At 32.0% G+C, this 19,953-nt stretch overlaps 1 protein-coding gene across 1 annotated transcript; it reads right to left on the bottom strand.

Annotated features, from left to right (window-relative positions):
- Nucleotides 1–822: 822 nt before the first annotated feature.
- Nucleotides 823–1,920, bottom strand: LOC143227423 (solute carrier family 35 member G1-like). The gene has a single exon (XM_076458874.1). It carries the CDS (start codon nucleotides 1,918–1,920, stop codon nucleotides 823–825), a length of 1,098 nt encoding a protein of 365 aa, XP_076314989.1.
- Between the last annotated feature and the right edge of the window lie 18,033 nt (nucleotides 1,921–19,953).

The following is a 19,953-nucleotide window of genomic DNA, read 5'->3' as shown; positions in this document are numbered from 1 at the left end:
CCACTCATTTAACTCAAAACATAGTTTTCGAATAAATTATTTCTAATCACTGTATTTGAAAAAAAAAAAAAAAAATTTGATAGAGGGAACCATTAATGGTCGAAAATAACTTTTTCATTCTTTTCTAAGATGTTTAGATTCCAACAGACTTCCATTGAAAACAATATTTTCATTAAATTTATGAATCAGATTTCAAGAATTTATGTATGTTATAAAAATATAGTGTTATTCAGTATATAAAGAGATGGTATGTAGATGCGTATTTTATGAATACATTTATTCTTTCATGCCTTATTACTTCTGTATCATAAGCATTTTAGCAAAATGTCAGACAGTTTATTTTCCCAAATTTTATCAAATCTTTTTAAAACTGTTGCCCCTTTTCATTATCTTACGTTATAGGTAGGTGTCGTGTTTACTGTAATAAGTTTAATATTAATATAATGTACAACTATTACTAACTGTAGGTATATGTACCTGATCTATTTAAGAATGGTGAATTTTATATATGTACATACTTTTAAGGTATAATAGGTCATAAACAAAGTATATGTGTACTTTGAAATATATACTATTTAAAAACAAAACCATTCAAATGCCACAACTAAAACTATTTACGTTGCTCTTTAGGAAAGTTCACATTTTAATATAATTTTCTAAAAGAAATTTAAAATGGCAATTAGTATTTGAATATTTTCCCTCTAATATTAAGAAAAAAACATTTAAATATTTCTAAATATTAAAGTGAAATAACTGTAACACAAAATCATCAGTACACAAAAAATTAATCTCGTAAGGTTAAAATAATATCAAACATAAAACTTAAAGAAGCATTTTCCTCTTTGGATCATCCAAACATAGTGACATATATTTGCCCAAAGTGCTAAGTATAGCACAAAAAATAACTATTATTACACCAGAGATACTCCACATGTCTGGAGTTTCTTTGAAAAAAAACAGTTGCCAACAGAAAAGAAACGTTATTTGAGAGGCTGCTTGAACAACAGAAGTTATACCAGCTTGTTCAATTTGTAGCCCTTTATAGAGTAAAGCTGTTCCAAGTATTTCGAGGATGGAACAGAAAACGATTAACAAAGACGGTTCTCCACACGGTATGACCGGAAGTTCTCCCTCTAAGAATATAATGATTAAAGTAACAAAAACACCAGCCCATCCATTGTTGAACAAAATCACAGAGACGGGAGTGTGTTTTATTGAGCGGGTACAAATTATATTAAAGGCAGTGAGTATTGTTGAACTGAAAGCTATAGCAACTCCGTAAACCCGATCTGATAAAGTTATATTCCTTAACTCTTTAGTTTTTTGGAATTCCAAGGGAAGTTTTGATACAAGAACAACGCCTACTACAGTTAGTACTGCTGATGTAGCTTGCAATAAACCAAATGGTTCTTTTAACACTATTCTGCCAAACACTGATACCATAATTGGATAACTAAAGATAATGACACTCGCTTCTGCAACAGGTATATAGTGAAGTGCACTGTATCTCATGTACACTATCAATGCATAAACAACACTTCGAATTAATATAATTCTCCTTGTGAGCGGGGAACCAAATGGATGAACATTTTTAAATATAAGAGTGGGATTACTGTATACTGTCATAAAAACTGAGTTAACCCAAAGTACTTTTGCAGAATTTACAGTTTTTAAGAACTTAACAATTGCATATACTATGGAAAAAAGTAGGCTAGCTAAAATAGTAAATAATAGACCTTTATACGTAGAAAAGAGTTTTAAACCAATGGTGTTTTTCATTTTATTCGTTACCGTATCACAACTTTCATCTTGTTTGATTAGAGGAGCCTTCGACAAGTCAGTTTGACTGATATCAATATCATCCTGTGTGCGAAAGCTTTCGGAAGAGGGATGTCCGAGTCTTTCCCTTTTGTTTTCCATATTATTTGATGTTGACGTATACAAGTTTCATTTAACTGTGAAAAAAAAAAGATATATAGAGTTAATGTTACTTTTTATTATTTGGGATGATTGCACAGAGCAAAGTTTTAAAGGAAAACGTACCTAACCAATAACGTCATGTATAACATGTCTTTCATAATAAATGAACAATGCACTTTAGTGTGTGTTTAGAATTTCCTGTCTCATAACTTTTAAGTGTTATTATTTCATAGAAATAAACTCTATAGATGTTAAAAATATGATAAAAATACGTTTCACAGAAACTTTGTATTTTTATGGACATTTATTTGTTTTTCTTACTAAAAATACGTTTTTGGTCATTGATGGCTATTATCTTGCCTATATTTATTTTAAAATATACTTTATACTAACATAAAGTAAAAAGCTCATACTACGAATTAACACAGTACCAACAAAATTTTGAAGCCTCTTCCTGACTCTGGATAACACCTACTGTTCCACAGAATAACCAGCAGTTTGACAAACTATACGTACGTTTTCACAAAGATGTTAGTATTCAATATATAGGTTTCTATGAAGCAATCTTCCGATTTACAAATCTAAAAATCAAGATCTCGATTCCCCTCAGTGGAACCAAGCAGATAATCCGATGTGGCTTTGTTATAAGAAAACACACAATCTGTAAAGTATTAAAATCGATTAATAGGGTGAAATAATCTATTTGGTAAATATTCAATAATATCTTATTAAATTCGAACCTTCAATGTTTCGATGCATTATCTACATTACCTTTATCGGAGACGTATGTCTTAAGCAAGAATGTAAAGGTATACAAAGGTTCAGCTTATTATATTAAAATGATGTTGGGTTTTCCAACTCGTCCTTAAAGTACGATCATACACTTTGATAACAATAAATCAATATAGTTTCGACAAGCAAAAAAAGCGGTTGTAGGGCTATCATACTGAAGGGAGACCACTTTTCTCTGCACTTGTACATTAATGGATACAGCCCACAGCCCGATGTAGCTTTACTACAAGAAACGCACACGTACTTTTACACCAGTTAAACAGTTTCAAATATAGGATGGCATTTGCAGAAGTTACTAGGGTAAAGTTAAAGACATTTGTAATCTTAATGTAATTCGGCAACAATTTTAAGAACATGTAACACTTAACACATTAGCTGCCTTCCATTATACGTTCTTCGATAAAACCAGCAGGAGTTTCCAAGAAACCGTAATTGTTGTTCAAACAACAATCAGAGTTGTTTCCTGTGATTTATATTGATAAATTTGTAGTCGACAGGCATGTGCCGTCTATCACTGTCACCTTCTGCTGATTGAAACTGACTAAATCTCCGAGAAACATGAAAAGAATGTGGCCAGGATGACCTTTTGAGCTGCATATCAGTTTCACTTCCTTCTTGATTCGCACTCCTCTGATGACTCGTCCGACATCTGTTTCCTGCTGTAATCGTTACCTCCAAATAATTTCAAATCCTTTAGATTTTCAATGTTTGTAATTCTCATCACAATTTGATAATCTTGAAACATGATATTGATGAAAACAACCATTCCTAGATACAATGTTTGAAACTTCCATTCGAAGCTGATGACCACTTGGTTAAAAAAAGAAGTCTAAGCAATATATTTTAATTGAGCATCAAAGAGCCTCAAAGTTGTACTACTAGTTTAGAGTAGAATTATAGAACTGATTTAGCATGGTTGTAATTCCACATTTAACGAACACCTTTAGATTATATATAGATAATTGATACAAACATAACCATTAAAACAGAAATAAAAACCTAAAAGCTTATAGAAATACAATAATATATTTTACGGTACGTAAATACAAAGACATTTCTAAAATGTGTATACTGGAAAACATATTCCAATTGTTTTCGATAATTGAAGTTTGCCTGAAACTGGAACACTTTATTCGTTTCTTTTTCAACTAATTTAATTTATTTTGCATTTATTTATTTTATTTCTCTTAAGTTAAGTTTGTTTGTTGCTCTTTTTTAATTTTAGTAAATCTTTTTACCATGCAAGACACATAACCTTTATTGAAAGGTTGAAATATAAAGCCATTATGTTTACTATTCCTCTAATACAAGTAAAGAAACGATTTAAATGAAATATTACAGCATTTAATTGTTACACATTCTTATTCAGTTTATGTAAGAACTTTTTAATTGAATATAATAGAAGTGTATTTGCTTTGGGAACTGAAGGAAGGTGTCAGTAAAGTTGCTCTAGGCTATTTTTTGTCAAAGTTACTGATGGTTATTTTAGATAGCAAGTTACTATGAGAGTAAGTACTCTTGTATAAAGTGATATATTAAAAAGGTTTTACAGGACATATACTCGCCATTTCTCCAAAATATTTAACTTTTTTAAACAATGTGCAACTATGATCGTCTCATTAAACAAATAAATATTTAAGATATTAAGAAGAAATTTGTTTAAACACCACTTTAAAAAAAAGTTCATTGTTCAACAACAGAGCTACACAATGTGAGATCTGCAATTAACCACAGCGGGTATTGTATTACGAATTTTAGCCTTATAAGCCTCCAAGCTTATTTCTCAGTTAGAGGTGCGAACAAAAATGTTTTTAGCCTCAGTCTACGAATTCTTTATTTCTTACTTTTTCCAAGAACCTGGCAAGTTCTTAGGAAACACAGAACACAGATAATAATACAATAACTTTGAATGTGGACAACATTTCATGTAAATTCACTTTTAATAAACTACATCTCATATGAAAGCTGTAGGCTGTATAATATAAAGTATAAATAATACATACAAATACTTGTATACTTTGACCATTTCACAGTATGTTACCATTGTTTGAAAGAGATAACTTTAGATTACGCCATGTCTCGGCTATATACAATATGTATGGTTAAATGATTTTCAAAAATTTGCATATGTAAAACTTAGGAATAACAGTCAGAATGAAAGAGAATTTCGGTATTCAAACCCTCCTATAAAACATGCAGTAGATATGTGCTACAAGAGGCTCATCCAAACAAAATGATGCACCTATAGCATGTAATAATGACATTTTTTTACAAACTAAATTTTTTTTGTTAATAAAATTGAAAAACAAAACAATTTTAAAGTAACTATAAACTGATTTTATTTTAGCAAGCAGTTTTAACCTATATATTAAACAATGTCAATTGCTTTGGCCGCATAGTGATATTAATTATTTTATTTAGTGTTTGTATAAGAAAAAAATCGTTATTGCCCGTGCTTGTTTTTACAGCCAAGCTGTTTTTTATTTACTTATGATATCTTATTGTAAAAAAATAACAGTATATTTTATACTGTACATCAGATAGTATTCATAATTAACCATGTACCTAGACATTTTTGAAATAATGACAAAACAGGAAACAGGCACACGATACATTTTGACTCCCTGCTTGTTAATAAATTACAAAATGACTCTGCACTGTAGTGCAACCCAAGAAACATTGGAAACAATTAGTAGAAAAAAATCATGAATATGTAAACAAATTATTTTACACTCCAACTATTTTAAAAAAATAGAACCAGCAAGACAAAGAAAAACGTGCAAATGACTGCAATGCGTGCATAGTCATATATTCTTATAACTGTTGATGTCACAATTTCTTGAAATGACACTGTAGACTGTGATGTGCGAGTTAGTAATCGACAGTCAAATTGAAATGACCTTGCAGTTCTTGTCGTTTAATTATTTGTATACATAATTTATGTTCTAGGTTCGCTTATTGTTTTTTTTTTTTTAATTTCACGCAAAGCTACACGAGGGTTGTCTGGTCTAGCCGTCCCTAATTTGGCAGAGTAAAACTAGAGAGAAGGCAGCTATTCATCATCATCCACTACCAACTCTTGGGGTGCGCTTTTACCAACGAATAATGGGATTGACCGTTACTTAATAACGTCCTTACGACTGAAAGGGCAAGCATGTTTGGTGTGACGGGGATTCTGCCCTTGACTCTCAGATTACGAATCGAGTGTCTTAACCACCTGGCCATGTTTCGCTTATAATTTGTTTATATAAAATAGGTTGCATTGTAAAAATGTTTTGTGAATGTATATCGTGAATTTTATTTAAAAAATTATCTTTATCAATTGCTTCAACGACCTAGTGTTTTGTACTTCAAAGTGAATGTTTTACAGAAGTTTGTAATGACTAGAATGATAGGTGGTATTATTTCTTGTACTTTCTACAAGAGTAAAGTCATCGAATTTTATTCACCAATAAGAAATTCGTTTACTTTATATGGCTTAGATTTAAATATCTGGACTTTGAATGCTTTATGTTCAAACAGTTCTAGTGTTTGTAGTAGCAGGTGTAAACCACAAAATCCAACGGTGCTACACTACACTTTATGTGATGTAACATTTATTAAGAGTTTGAACACCTTATGCAAACAACTTGTCTAGGTAAGTTAATTTAGTGTATGATGCATATCTATGATTTGATTGTAGTTCCTGACATATGATAAAGAATTTGGTGTTTAATGTTGCACAAATCAACATCCTTCTCCGGTACTGCGGTAAGTCTACGGATTTACGATGCTAAAATCATGAGTTCGATTCCCCTCGATGGACTCCGCAGATAGCCCGATGTGGCTTTGTTATAAGAAAAACAAACACAAAAGAACAATTAATTGATCTAAAAAGAATTTCACAAAGCACAGTCCACCAATTGCCTAGCAGTGTGTCTGCGGTCATACAACACTGTAAACCAGATTTTGATACGTGTGGTAGACAGAGCACAGATAGCCCGTTTTGTAGCTTTGTGCTTAACTTGAAACAAACAAAGAAAACAAAACACAATAAAAATGAAATTATATTTAAGTGAAGCAAAACAACTTTAACTTATTAGGTTAAATCAGTGTATGTATATGATAAATATGAACAGTTCCATGTTAATAAGAAAAAGAGATATCCATGCAAATTTTAAATCAATAAATGAATATTCACTGAATACGCCATAACTGTAAAATGTAATACATCTTTAGAGATTTAAAAGTTTAGGTTATCACGGTAAAATAGAATTTTCAGGATTATGCAGTATATTTCTCAACCTTGAAATACTTAGAATTATTGTTATTGTGTTCTTAATGAAAAATTCAACAATGTAAGATACACAAAATTGTTTTTATTGTTTCCTCAGTGAAAAGCTACACAATATAAGATACTTGAAATTGTTATCATTGTCCATTTTATAAGTTATTTTGTTGTGCACCAACAATGCCAAACAAGTTACGCGCATGTACCCGATTCAATTTCATTACTTATCAGGATTTCTACCAGTCTACCCTCAAATTGAAACTATTTCAGGTAGGATGAGGGTAAATTATACTATGGCACCTTCAGAGTGATAAAATACATTAATCGAAATGATTTCAGATCCTGAGTCCAAAATGGTTATTAGATCTCAAATCTCTCAATATATAACGGAGCTATGAACTAAAAGGTTGTACTTGGAATACTAGGCTAAAATTGTTGTGATAACGCTTTTGTATCGGAATTTTATCAAGCGAAACTTTTCATTTGTTTTAGATATCACTCAAAAAGAGTATCTGCGTAAAAAGTATAGAAATAATTTTTTCATGTTTTCTGTTAGTAATCAACTTAAAATTTCCGATTAGTTGATATACAAAATCGAATGGTAAGTCTAAAACAAAGTTATTTTATCTGACCAAGACCCACGTTTTAGCTCAATCATTACACTTAAATCATCACATTCGTAACAACATGTAGAACATTTGAAACATGTTTTATTGCAATATTATTGTACTTTTGATATACAAATTAACTTCTTATTAGCTCTCTGATCTTGGACAAGGTTAATGTTCCAGACACGGATCTGATCTGGCGTCCTGGACTTCGAAAATAGTGCTAAAAATCTTTTTTTTTCTCTCATATAAACAACCCAAACCTTTACAGAATGGCTGGTGAGGATGTTTAAATTGCGCTACAAGTTTTCTTTATTTATATAAAGAAACCTACATATACGTAAATATATAAGTTGACTACCGGATTAAATGTAGTAAATTACTGTTAGTGACACGTAATGTAGCAATTAATCTATAATCAAGAAAAAAAATATCATTTTTCATAAATTCTACTTTGTATTTATTTTTTCGTTTTCTAGCCGCTTGTAAATTATATATGAAATGTGGGAAGTTAAACTGTATCAACCTGCAGGCGAGAGAAACTACATCTATCATGAACTAGTCATGCCATTGTGTGCAGCTGTTCTGTTTCTGTGTCATAATTTATAAATAAAGTACCTAAAATACAAACATTCCAATTGTGAAGTGCTTTATATTTTAATAAATATTAAATTATTTTTACCTAATCTTATACATGTAGGGACAGATATGCACATACTGTCATCAAAGATACACTGAGATATGATAACAATCTAATAAAATTTGAATATCCTACAAGTTCACTAATACTGCATAAAGCAAAAATGAAATACATTTTAGATGAAAGATGCTCATATGTTTTTTTTGTTTTTTTTTACAAAGCCATTCAACTGGCTATCTGTGATCTGTCCACCTCGGTTATTGAAAACCCGTTTCTATCATTTAAGTCCGCAGACACACTGCTATAACACTGGTAGAGGCTGGTTTTTCCTCGAATTACTATACTAAATACAGTCCAAATGTTTAGATTGTGAATGAGAGAGTTCGTTGCTCGTGGCACGTTGCAGGAAAAAATGTACTTTGTATTTTGGGATATTTGGTCAATTAAAATAGTGATGATCAAAACTCATTATTTACCAATTACAAACAGCCCAAGAATTGTCAGTATGTGCTGTTTCTCTCCCAGACTATCAGTTCCAGATTAAAGGGGGAGCTATGAGTTAATAAGTTTGTATGAAATTCGGATATAAAGTATTGTATATCGCTCAATAATTGCACATCTATCTAAATGTAAGGAAAGACATGTACAGGCATTCTCTTTTATTTGCTGTGATTTATTTTTTCATCAATATTGTTCGTTATGTTTGTTCAATGTTAACTCATTCTCCAGTAACTTAATTACTTTAATGTCTAGGAATATCTTAGTTATCACTTTGTTACAAGTAAAAGGTAGTACTATTATTATTTTTTTCAAACATCCTTCACTTTTCTGTTAAAGTCAATTTTATGTCATAGAAGTTTTAATAATTGGAAAATAATTAATTGAATAATCATATAATATATAATGTAATATAAAGTTTCCCTACCTATGTTCAATTGTTTCCTTTTAGTTTCAAGTCACCATCCTAAAGCGAAGATTTTGTAAGAATGGGTCTTTTACATCGCATTTCGATATGTAACTGTAACTACCGGGGTACTGAAGAAATGTTCGACACTTACAGCGAAAGTTGCTCAGTCAAGAACAAATTTTCTGCAGCATCAAAAGCTATTGTAAAATTCCGCTCTAAACATGCGCCCTACTGGCCAAATGTCTTGTCTATCTCATCAGAGAAAAATATGTATATGAAGGATTACTGGTTTTGAATTTAGCACCAAGCTACACGTCTCTAATTTAGCAGTATAAGAATAAAAGGCAAGCAAATAGTTATCACCACCCACAACCGACGCTTTGACTACTTTATTTTACAAACATATTGGCCATCGCTTTATAATGTCCTCATGACTTAAAGGGTGAAAATGTTTGGTAACAAGGATTCGAACTTACGACACTCACGTTGCGAGTGGAGAGTCCTAATCACCTGGCTATGCCGACGCTAGGATTAATGGATTGGAAAGAGAAACCAGGTTTAAATGTTTATTTTACAGCTTATGAATCATTTTGATAATTTTAAAGCCAAAAGAACGGATATAGAAGATAATATTGCCAGCGTTGGCAAAATTATTACTTAATCCACTTAAAATACTGACTTACCTCATTAAAGATGGGATTGTTAGATATTTTACAAAATAAATATCGTACAAAATGGTGCCCATTCTAACAAAAACTCGGTCTAGTAATAAACGAAAAACGAAACAATAATTTTGTTACAATATATTATTTGGTATTAATATTTTATTATTATTATGTAATGCTATGTCATTATTTGTAGAAGTTATATTGTTGTCTGGTATTCAATATTATGTGTTTACAGTCTTACTCATTCAGACACTGTAAGATCAAAACGTTGTTGACATCTGGCATAAAATAACACTAAATTTGGCGTTTTTCATGTGTGTGAGACGTGACTGCATATGGATATTTAGGACAATTGAGGGTCTCGACCTTAAGATAAGTGTGTTGAACACCTCGTTTCTTATGAATTTTCTCTACCACTGGATTTTTATCAAACCAGTCATCCTTCCCAATTAATGAATTTTAGGTACGAGCACATAGGTTTAAATCAGTCTTGTTATTTATAGAATTTTATTAGTTCATGCATATGTTGAACTGGTGACAACAACAGCTGGTAATTCAAGATTTCCAGTTGCTTGATTGCGAACAAATTGGTTTTTATGAGGTCATAGAGAGAAAACTAACAAAAACATAAACACACACATTCAAATACTATATATATCAAATTTCACTGAAATGTAAAACGCGCAATTTAAATAAAAGAAGAAATTGTGTTTCAGTGCCTTAAGTTATATCTTGTTATTAAACATAATAAACATATAACGACAAAGATTTGTCCCCAATACTCGAAAATAAGAAACCTTGAAATATTTAAAAGCCTCCTCAGTGGTTAAGTGGCTAAGAACCTGGTTTCGATACTCAGGTTGGACATTGCACAGATAGCACAAACATTGTATATATGCAAAAACGGCTCGTTTGGGTTGAGAAAATATTTTACGTGAACCTGACGATGACCGAAGAAGGTCGAAACGTTGTTCGCTCATCTACGTAAAATATTTTCTCAACCCAAACGAGCCGTTTTTGCATATATATTTCCCTACAAGTGGGTTTTCTCGACATCACTAAACATTGTATAGTTTGGCGCTTAATAACGAAGAGTAACATATTTAAAAATAAATAACAATATTTACTTTTTATCTGCGTCAATTACTGGTAAAGTACGAAAGAAATAACTATTGTATAATTTAAATTTACACATTAGATTACTATTTTTAGACCAGCAGATGTAATCGAAAAATAATTCTTTCGTGTACCACATATCTCTATATATTTAATTGGAAATAATCTCTGCTCACAAACCAAACAGCGTCATGAGAGAACAAACATTTTTTTATATAGGAGTTTTTAGCTTAACTCAGAACAACAGATAAACAGCCGAACTCGTTTCCTCAAGCTACGGTTTTATTAATCAATGGCAGTAAGATATCTGTACCTGACTGTGAAAATGAGGGTTTCTCAACCCTATCCAAACTAAACCGCTTTCAGCCGGTTGAGACCTATAATAAGATATATTTTACCTCGTGTCGTCTAGTAGTTAGCATACTGGACTATGAACATTAATTGTTGTTCGATATTGTTGACTAGGTATCTTCAGTGGAGACATTAAGCTCGAACTTGCAAGCAGCTAGCTCAGATAGACCTTGTATAACTTTTTACAAGTATCCAAAACAAATAAACCTTCTACCTTTCTAACATAATACTGTATATTTCTCTGTTATGATTGGCCAGTGTTCTCATACTTTCTCTTTATTTAAGAATGGCCCACAGTGAATTTATATTAAATTAAAAGGCCAAGAACCGGGTTTTGATACTCGTGATAGGCTGCAACAGGGATATACGATTTGTAGATTTGTGCTTAATCTATTTGTTTTTGTTTGTCTTACACTATAAATTATGTCTCATTACAAGAATGTGTGTAAATTAAACTCTAAATGTATGTTTATGTTTCTAGAATATAAAGAGTAAATTAAATAAATTACATGAAAATAAACTGCTAATGAAAACTAAAAACTGTTATATGTCGTTTACAGTTTCTTTTCTAGTTGTTTTTTAAAACTAGTAGTGGAAAAATGTTTCCCGCAGTGACAGTAGTAAGTTTTCGGATTTACACTGCTGAAATCAGGAGTTCAGTTCACCTTGGTGGACATAGCAGAAAGCATGATGTGGCTTTGCAATACGAAAAACTTATAATATAAATGTAATTTTATGTCGACATAAACTGTGTTTTACCATTATTTCTGGATTTACTTTAGTATATAGTATATTACAACTGTTTTTACTTACCTTTTATAACATTATAGTTGAACAAGTAAAAACAAAAACGAATGAAAAGATCCACATAACATTTTCAAAATCTCTTTCAGCAACGTTCAGGCTTAGTTCTCAAGAAGCAGTTTCTAAAAACTAAAAAAAAAACAAAAAACATTTTGACAACTTAGTGACAATTCAACTAGAATATTGTACCATTGAATATTTAGGAGGCTCAATATTCCACCTTAAGATATTAAAACTACAATCCCAATCCATTAATGGTCAAAGAGCAGTAGTTTTATTTAATTGCCTATTTTGAAGAAATTTGTTTTACACAAACGTTTCTAACTGAATATAGTTTTTACATCGACTTTAAAAACGGCTATTTTATTTAGGTTACATGTGTATTTGTAAAACATTAAAAGGAAAATTTATCTTTATTATGTTTATATTCCATCTCACAATCATATATGCTTTCCAGTGGCACAGCGGTATGTCTGTTGACGTACACTGCTATAAATTGGGTTTCGATAGCCATTGTGGCCAGAGCACAGATAGCTTTCTGTGTAGCTTTGTGATTATTAACAAAATAACGACAGCCAAATATATAATTGTTATATTTATAATATGTGACACCATTGACAATTGAAAACAGATGTCTCACCAATACCTTTATTTCTAGATTGTCTATTCCAGTGACCAATTTGCATCTCCAATTCGCTAGGAAAATATAAGTTACCACTAGGTAGCAAATAACATATTTAGCGTGTGATACCATGAGAATACGTCAGGAAAGTGTTGTGGGGAAGACTGGAGAATTTTAGTTTTACAGCAAAACTACATTGTGCTACCGTCTCTGTATATCAAGGAAAATCAAACCCCGGATTTCAGCATTGTAAGTCCGTACACTTGGGAGTACATGAAATGGAACAAGCGAAGAAATGGTTTACAGTTTGTTTTGTCAGTAACACTACATTTTATTCATCAAATTGCAGTTGTGTCTCTGTTCTTTAGTAAATATTTAGATCCATTGATACCGTTACTGAAATTCGTTTAACTGTCGTTTAGTAAGGGACAGAAGTTTACAAAGGAAAGGCATTTAGATTGCGAGAATCAGATTTCGCAATTCTGTCATTTGAGTTCCTAAAAGCAACAAATATTTCTTCCTACAGTACTTCATATCCTGATATTTAATAATGAAGAAATAGTCCTTGAGTAATAGTGTTAATTTTAAGATATTAACCTTATACAGACATAATATACACTGTCTTCCACAATTTACGTTTTACGATCATTTATTTGGGAAGCTATAATTCAAGGTTTGTTTTATTCAGTCCTGTATTAAACTACTTAGAGGGATCTGTATTAACCTTTCCTAATTTCGAAGTTTCAGGCTAGATGGGACGTAGCTAGTCAACACACTAGCCGCCAAGTTTTGCATACTTTTTAACAACGAAAAGTGAGATAGCCCGTTACATTATAACACTCTACATACAGAATTAAAAGGTACGACATATTCACTATTAAAATCTGCGAAACACAGATTACTAGTCATGTGCCCTGAACATGAATATAGAGTTTTATCGAAATAACTCTTAGAAAACTTTTAATTTTAAGAGCGTACAAATTAAATAGTTCTTGTGAACAATAATATGGTTCTATTTATTTAAAATATAATGTTGTTTTGTTGTATTTGTAGCTGAATATATGTATCTTAAATTACGAACACAGGTTGTAAAAACTTTATCGCACTTAGGACAGCAGTAAGTCTATAGATTCACGACTTTAAAATCAAGCGTTCAATTCATCTCGATGGACACAACAGATAGCCTGAGGTGGTTTTGCTATAAGAAAACAAACACAAACTCTAATCACAGTTCTATTAAATTCATCATACAAACATTATAAATAAGAAACCTTCAACTGTCTTACTGTTTACATACGTTTTTGTCACTTTTAATAACAGAGTATTAATCGAATGTATTAACAAATCTTAATTTATTTGCAATTTGATTGTCTACTTTTCCCATAAGATACGTCGATAAATTGTTGATTTTTTTATGATGTCGAGATTGACATATTATGTTAATTTAGACTCTTTTAATTGTTCCCAGTAGTCTGAGAGTTTGTCTGCAAACTTTCAACGCTAGAAACCAGGTAAAGCACAGATAGTTAGTTCACTGTGTAGCATTCTTAACTTCAACAAATACAAAAAAACAAAGAACGTTGAAAAATAAAACAAACTGTCTTTAGAAAACGTTTGGTTTTGACACACATACCTATATTGCAAGTGAATTCTCAACTGACGATATTTATTTGTCTTATATGGTAAATTACTACAGAGTGAAAAAATTTCAAAAAAGCAAATTGTATCTATAATAACAAAAAGTTGTGTCATATAGTCTGTGTACATGTGTATGGCAACCATAGCTCCAAATGGAATGAACCCAGAAATCTGAAATTGTGCATCCATATTAATAGATTCGTTGTTTATCTACGTTCTTACGCGCATCATTTTATGCGAAAACCTACATAGAAAGGACATGTGACTGTCATAGCTCTAAGAGGAAAGAAAGTATAAACCTAAAATTTTGCATTCATGATTAGTTAACGTTTATAGATATCTTAGTTACCACTACATAACAAGTAGAAGCTAGAACTATTAAGACTAGAGGGAAGGCAGCTAGTCATCACCACCCACCGCCAACTCTTGAGCTACTCTTTTACCAACGAATAGTGGGATTGACCGAAACGTTATAACGCCCTCACGGCTGAAAGGGCGAGCATGTTTGGTGCGACGGGGATGCAAACCCGCGACCCTCGGATTACGAGTCGCTTGCCTTAACGCACCTGGCCATTAATATAAATATAATATAAAGTTACCTTTATAGTTACCAATTTGTTTACTTTTAGTTCCAAGTCATCCATTCAAATAATTAGATTTTGTAAGAATAGGTCTTCTTCACAACCATTTTGATAGGAAACAGTAGCTATTGAAATATTTATGAAATTTTGGACACTTAAAGCAAAAGTTGCACAGCGAAAGCCCAATTTTTTCTTACGTTGAAAACCGTAAAAAATGTATTAGGTAAACACTGACATTTTCATCAATCTCATCTGTAAAAAAGAAGAAAAAATAATTATCTAAAAGATAAATGGATCAGAAAGAGAAACATGGTGTTGTATTTTTTTCTTTTATAGCTTACACATATTTTATATTATTTTATAGATCAAAGCACTAAATTAGCGGTTACCCTTACCAATGTGGATGAAGAATTATTCATTAAATGTAATTAAAATGTGGCTTATATACCCAAAATGGCCGCTGGACAAAGGACTTTTTCATGGCAAATAACGTGATTCTTTTGGACGTCAAGCGTGTTCGCCCGAACTGAACCCCATTGAAAATGTTTGAGGGTGGATGGCAAGGGAAGTCTATAGAAAAGGACGTCAATTCCAAACAGTGCATGATATTCGTGAATCCATCCTCACCACTTGGAATAACATTCCAGCCTACCTTCTGGAAACGCTTAAATCGACCATACTAAAGCGATTTCCTTATTAAATGCAAAATAAATTTTTATTTTTATTTTCCCTTTTCTTATTTTCATCTTTCGAAGCTCTACTCAAATAAGTGGTTGAGTCTAACAACGCAAAATGCATATTTTTTCTTTATGTTCATTGGTCTTAAGATTTTGGCCAGCAGTGTACATTTGTCTATACATTACTGAATGTGATTACATGCTGCGTAGGCGTACATACGAGCTATAACACGATACTTTTTTCCTGATCATTACCTCATAGTTTTAACTTTCGTATAAAAATCTGAAAAAATTATATGGTTTCTGAATATTATTAACAAGTTTTGGACAGGGCAGTGAATGCCAAAAGCGCAATCCATATCAAATGAGAAAGCCGCAGGAGTTTGCAAAAGTCAATACAAACATTGAATCGGTATTTGCTGTTCAAACTGCTCGAGTGTATAACAATGAACAGTCCTCGGGAAGTGGATCTGTGAGTAAAAGAATATATTGGCCCGGCATGGGCAAGTCGGTTAAGGCGTGCGACTCGTAATCTGAGAGTCGCGGGTTCGTATTCCCGTCGCACCAAACATGTTTGCCCTTTCAGCCGTGGGGGCGTTATAATGTGATGGTCAATCCCACTATTCGTTCGTAAAAGGGTAGCCAAAGAGTAGGTGGTAGGTAGTGATGACTAGTTACCTTTCCTTTAGTCTTCTACTGCTAAATTAGGGACGGCTAGCGCATACAGCCCTCGAGTAGCTTTGTGCGAAATTCAAAAACAAAAAATCAAACAGAAACAGCTGATAGCGAGATGTGGTTTTGCTGTAAAACAAATAAACTACATTTTCTTAAGATCACTTTTTAAGCACTAACATATGGGTCTTTGTAATTTTGGGAAAATTTACTTTCCCTCGAAAATTAAACATCCTGGTTGCGTCATTGGAACCAAAATAAAATAACTATTTTTTATTAATTTTATTTTGAAATACGAAGAAAAGAATTTCATATTCAAAAAATATTTCTATGTAACGAATTTATGAAAAATAAGCAATTAAATAAAATCACTTCTCTTTCACCATTATTGGACTTTAAGTGCAAGCTCAGTATTTTAAGGTGAAATAATGAGTATTCTTGACATTCATAAAGTGGCAATATTCTAGTTTCATTTTCAACAAGTTGTAAAGAGAATATTTTTAGTTTTTGGAAACTGCTTCCTAAGAACTAAGCCTGAATGTTGCTGAAAGGTATTGTGAAAATCTGATGTGGATCTTTTGTCATTTGTTTTTGTTTTTACTTTTTTAACTCTAATGTTATAAAAGGTAAAAAAATGTTTTAATATACTGATACCAATACTGTATACGAAAGTAAATCCATAATAAATGGTAAAACACAGTTATTTAAAATAATACTACATTTGAACATTATTAGTTGAATATGCACTCAATAAAACAAAAAAAATCATAAACGATATATATTCCACTTATTAGTTTTTTATTCATTATTCATATATATTTTAGAAACATAAACAATTACATTTATTTTAAATGCATTCTTGTAATGAAAAAAAAAATATACTTTAAGAGAAACAAAAAAAAAAGTTAAACACAAATCTGCATTATTGTCTATTTCTGTTATTTTCTGCAACGGATATTAAAAGCCGGTACTTAATTTATAATGATCCACAATGAGGCTTTCTTAAATAGATAGAAATTATAATAACATCGGTCAATCAAACATAAGCAGTGCTTGGCATTTCGTAAGTAGTTTGATATCATCGAAAATCGTCGCTTTTGAGAAAAATTTTTTACAGCTTTGCCGGAAGCAAGATATTCATATACTCAGATTCTAATGATGCATGCTTATCAAATATTAAGAATTTCTAAAATGTAGCTACTCTTGATACTCAGAAACACATGGACTTTCATCATTTCATAAAGGTCTATTATTTACTATGTTAGGTACTCAACCTTTCTCCAGAACGTATACTGTTGTTAAGTATTTAAAAACTGTAAATACTGGAAAAGCAATTTAGGTTAACACAGTTGCATTGATACTATGCAGTGTCGTTTCTGTCGTATATCAAAATATTCCTTTACTTGGACCACCACTTACAAGAAAATTTATATTAGTTCGAAGTGTTTTTTATGATCTGTTACTGTATATAAGATACAGTTGAGCGCGCAGATGCGTATATTGTTACTTGCATGGGCAGATGTTGATTTTGTTTTATACGCGCGCAGCTCTGTGAATTGGTACATACGAGGGCAGGTGTTGATTTTGGTACGTTCACTTCTTATTTGTGGGTAGTTGGGTACGTTAGATTTTAGATACTCAGGAAGGTCAGGTGCACAAAACCTCTTCCTCCATCCCTAACTTTCATGTCGGCTACTACTATGTTCTTGTTGTGGTGCTTTTGGGCCAAAGAAACCCACAACACTCCGGCCTTTTTCAGGGCAATGTCCATGTATTGTCTTGAGTTGCCATTTTGGTACGTGCGAAAGCAGGTGTTCATTTTCGAAGATGCGCGCAAAGGTTCTTATTTTGATGGTTACGCACGCACGTGTATGAATATGGTACATACGCACGCGGGTCTTTATTTTCCTTCATGCGCGCTCAGGTATTTATTTTGGTTCATGCGCCCGCAGGTATTTATTTTAGTACATTCGCGAGTAGATGCTTATTTTGGTAATGTGCTTACAGGTATGTAAACTGGCACATCCGCGTTCAGGTGTTCATTTTGATATATGCGCGTAGATGTGCAAAAATTGGCACATGTGCGCATATGTTTATTTTGTAACATGTGCGCGCAGGTGCATAATTTAATGGATGCGTGCGAAAGTGTGTAAATTGGTATATGTGTGCAACTATTAATTTTGGTAGACATGCGAGCAGGAGAGTAAACTGGTAGATGCGCGCACAGGTGTTTATTTTGGATCATTCGGATATGTGCGTAAATTCGTACATGCGCGCACGAATGTTTATTTTGGATCATGTGCGCACACGTGCATAAAACAAATATCTCAACTTTTTCAATCGTCGTTTTACATGTCAAAGAATACTACTTCAAGATTTTATATAAATTAAGAACCAGTGCTAGCCGTAATGTTTCCTGTCTTTGGAATTTTTGAATGATATATATATAATACATGATCCTTCCATTTTAAATGAAGGTTTTTAACTTTGTTTAATAATAACACCTCTCGTATTATACGTCAAGTTCCAAAAAATACATAAGTTATTTTAAAAATAATCAACTTGTTACTTTCAGAGTATTTGAAACATTTTAGCAGCTTTCGGTATTGTTTCTCCAAGGAAAGAGTTGTTGTTTTTCGTTCGTAACAAAAAATACTGGTAAATAATTCCAATTTATTGTCATCATCACCTGTGTGATGCACCAAAAATGAAGCTGTAATTGTGAGTTACATTCTCTTCATCATATTTCTTCTTTTGTAGGGTATAAATTAAGGAACAACCTCTGCGATTTTTAGTTTGTGAAGTAAGCAAGTATATTCAATAATAACATAAAAACTGTGCTTTTGCCACCACTGTATTATAAAATAATTTGTATTGTGTTTACTAAACACGTGAACTTAATGACCTGGACGTAGTTCTTTATCACCAGTTAATGGTTTTCGCTGTGTACTCACTTTTATGTATGTAACAGAATGTGCAAATGAATATTTTCACTTCAATCATATAAGCCTACTGGATTTCCTTTAATTTAGTAATAATTCGTTGCATATATAGCTCTTAACATTTTATAAATACAACGAAGAATATGGTTACCGAATTTGAACACCTGATGTTAATTAAATATTTTAGTAAACAAGTTTGAAATTATGTTATAAAATGCTGCTCCCCTGATACAGATTTTGGTTCGTTCAAAGAAAATAATGTTTAGTAAATATTTCGTTATACCTACAGTCAATTCGATATTTCGGAGAATGATAGTGGTACAGAGCCTCAGAATGTTACAATAAAATTAATTTGAAGGCTCTTCACCCCCACATAATGTATGTCACTGCGTCTGCTCGTGATCTGTCTATCGAAAATTCATCTAAACAATAGTTTTGCAGCGTTATTTCTCTGACAAAATGTTCTTATATCTTTTCAGTGACCGTACAGCGGCTCATTGAATGACTGATTTTTCTCAAATACACAATATTACCTCATATATCCGTATTATTTTCTGCCTGTTTGAGATCTGCTTACCGTTTTGGACAAAAGAGGTCAAACCCTTCGGTTGCTGATTTTGATCTCGCCCAAGATTTCGAAAATTAATTTACTCTAACCCTGTTCAAAATAATTTCTAGTGCCTTGGTTATTGAGAATCCCGTCATGTTTTTAATCTTTTTAGTGTTTCAAACGGAATAATATAAA

This window comes from Tachypleus tridentatus, chromosome 9, assembly GCF_004210375.1.
Source record: "Tachypleus tridentatus isolate NWPU-2018 chromosome 9, ASM421037v1, whole genome shotgun sequence".
Lineage (NCBI taxonomy): Eukaryota > Metazoa > Arthropoda > Merostomata > Xiphosura > Limulidae > Tachypleus > Tachypleus tridentatus.
This window is presented reverse-complemented; position numbering and strand designations above follow the sequence as displayed.

What these genes read in the sequence shown, in the direction of transcription:
- LOC143227423 (XM_076458874.1), bottom strand. Translation starts at nt 1,920, where the DNA reads ATGGAAAACAAAAGGGAAAGACTCGGACATCCCTCTTCCGAAAGCTTT.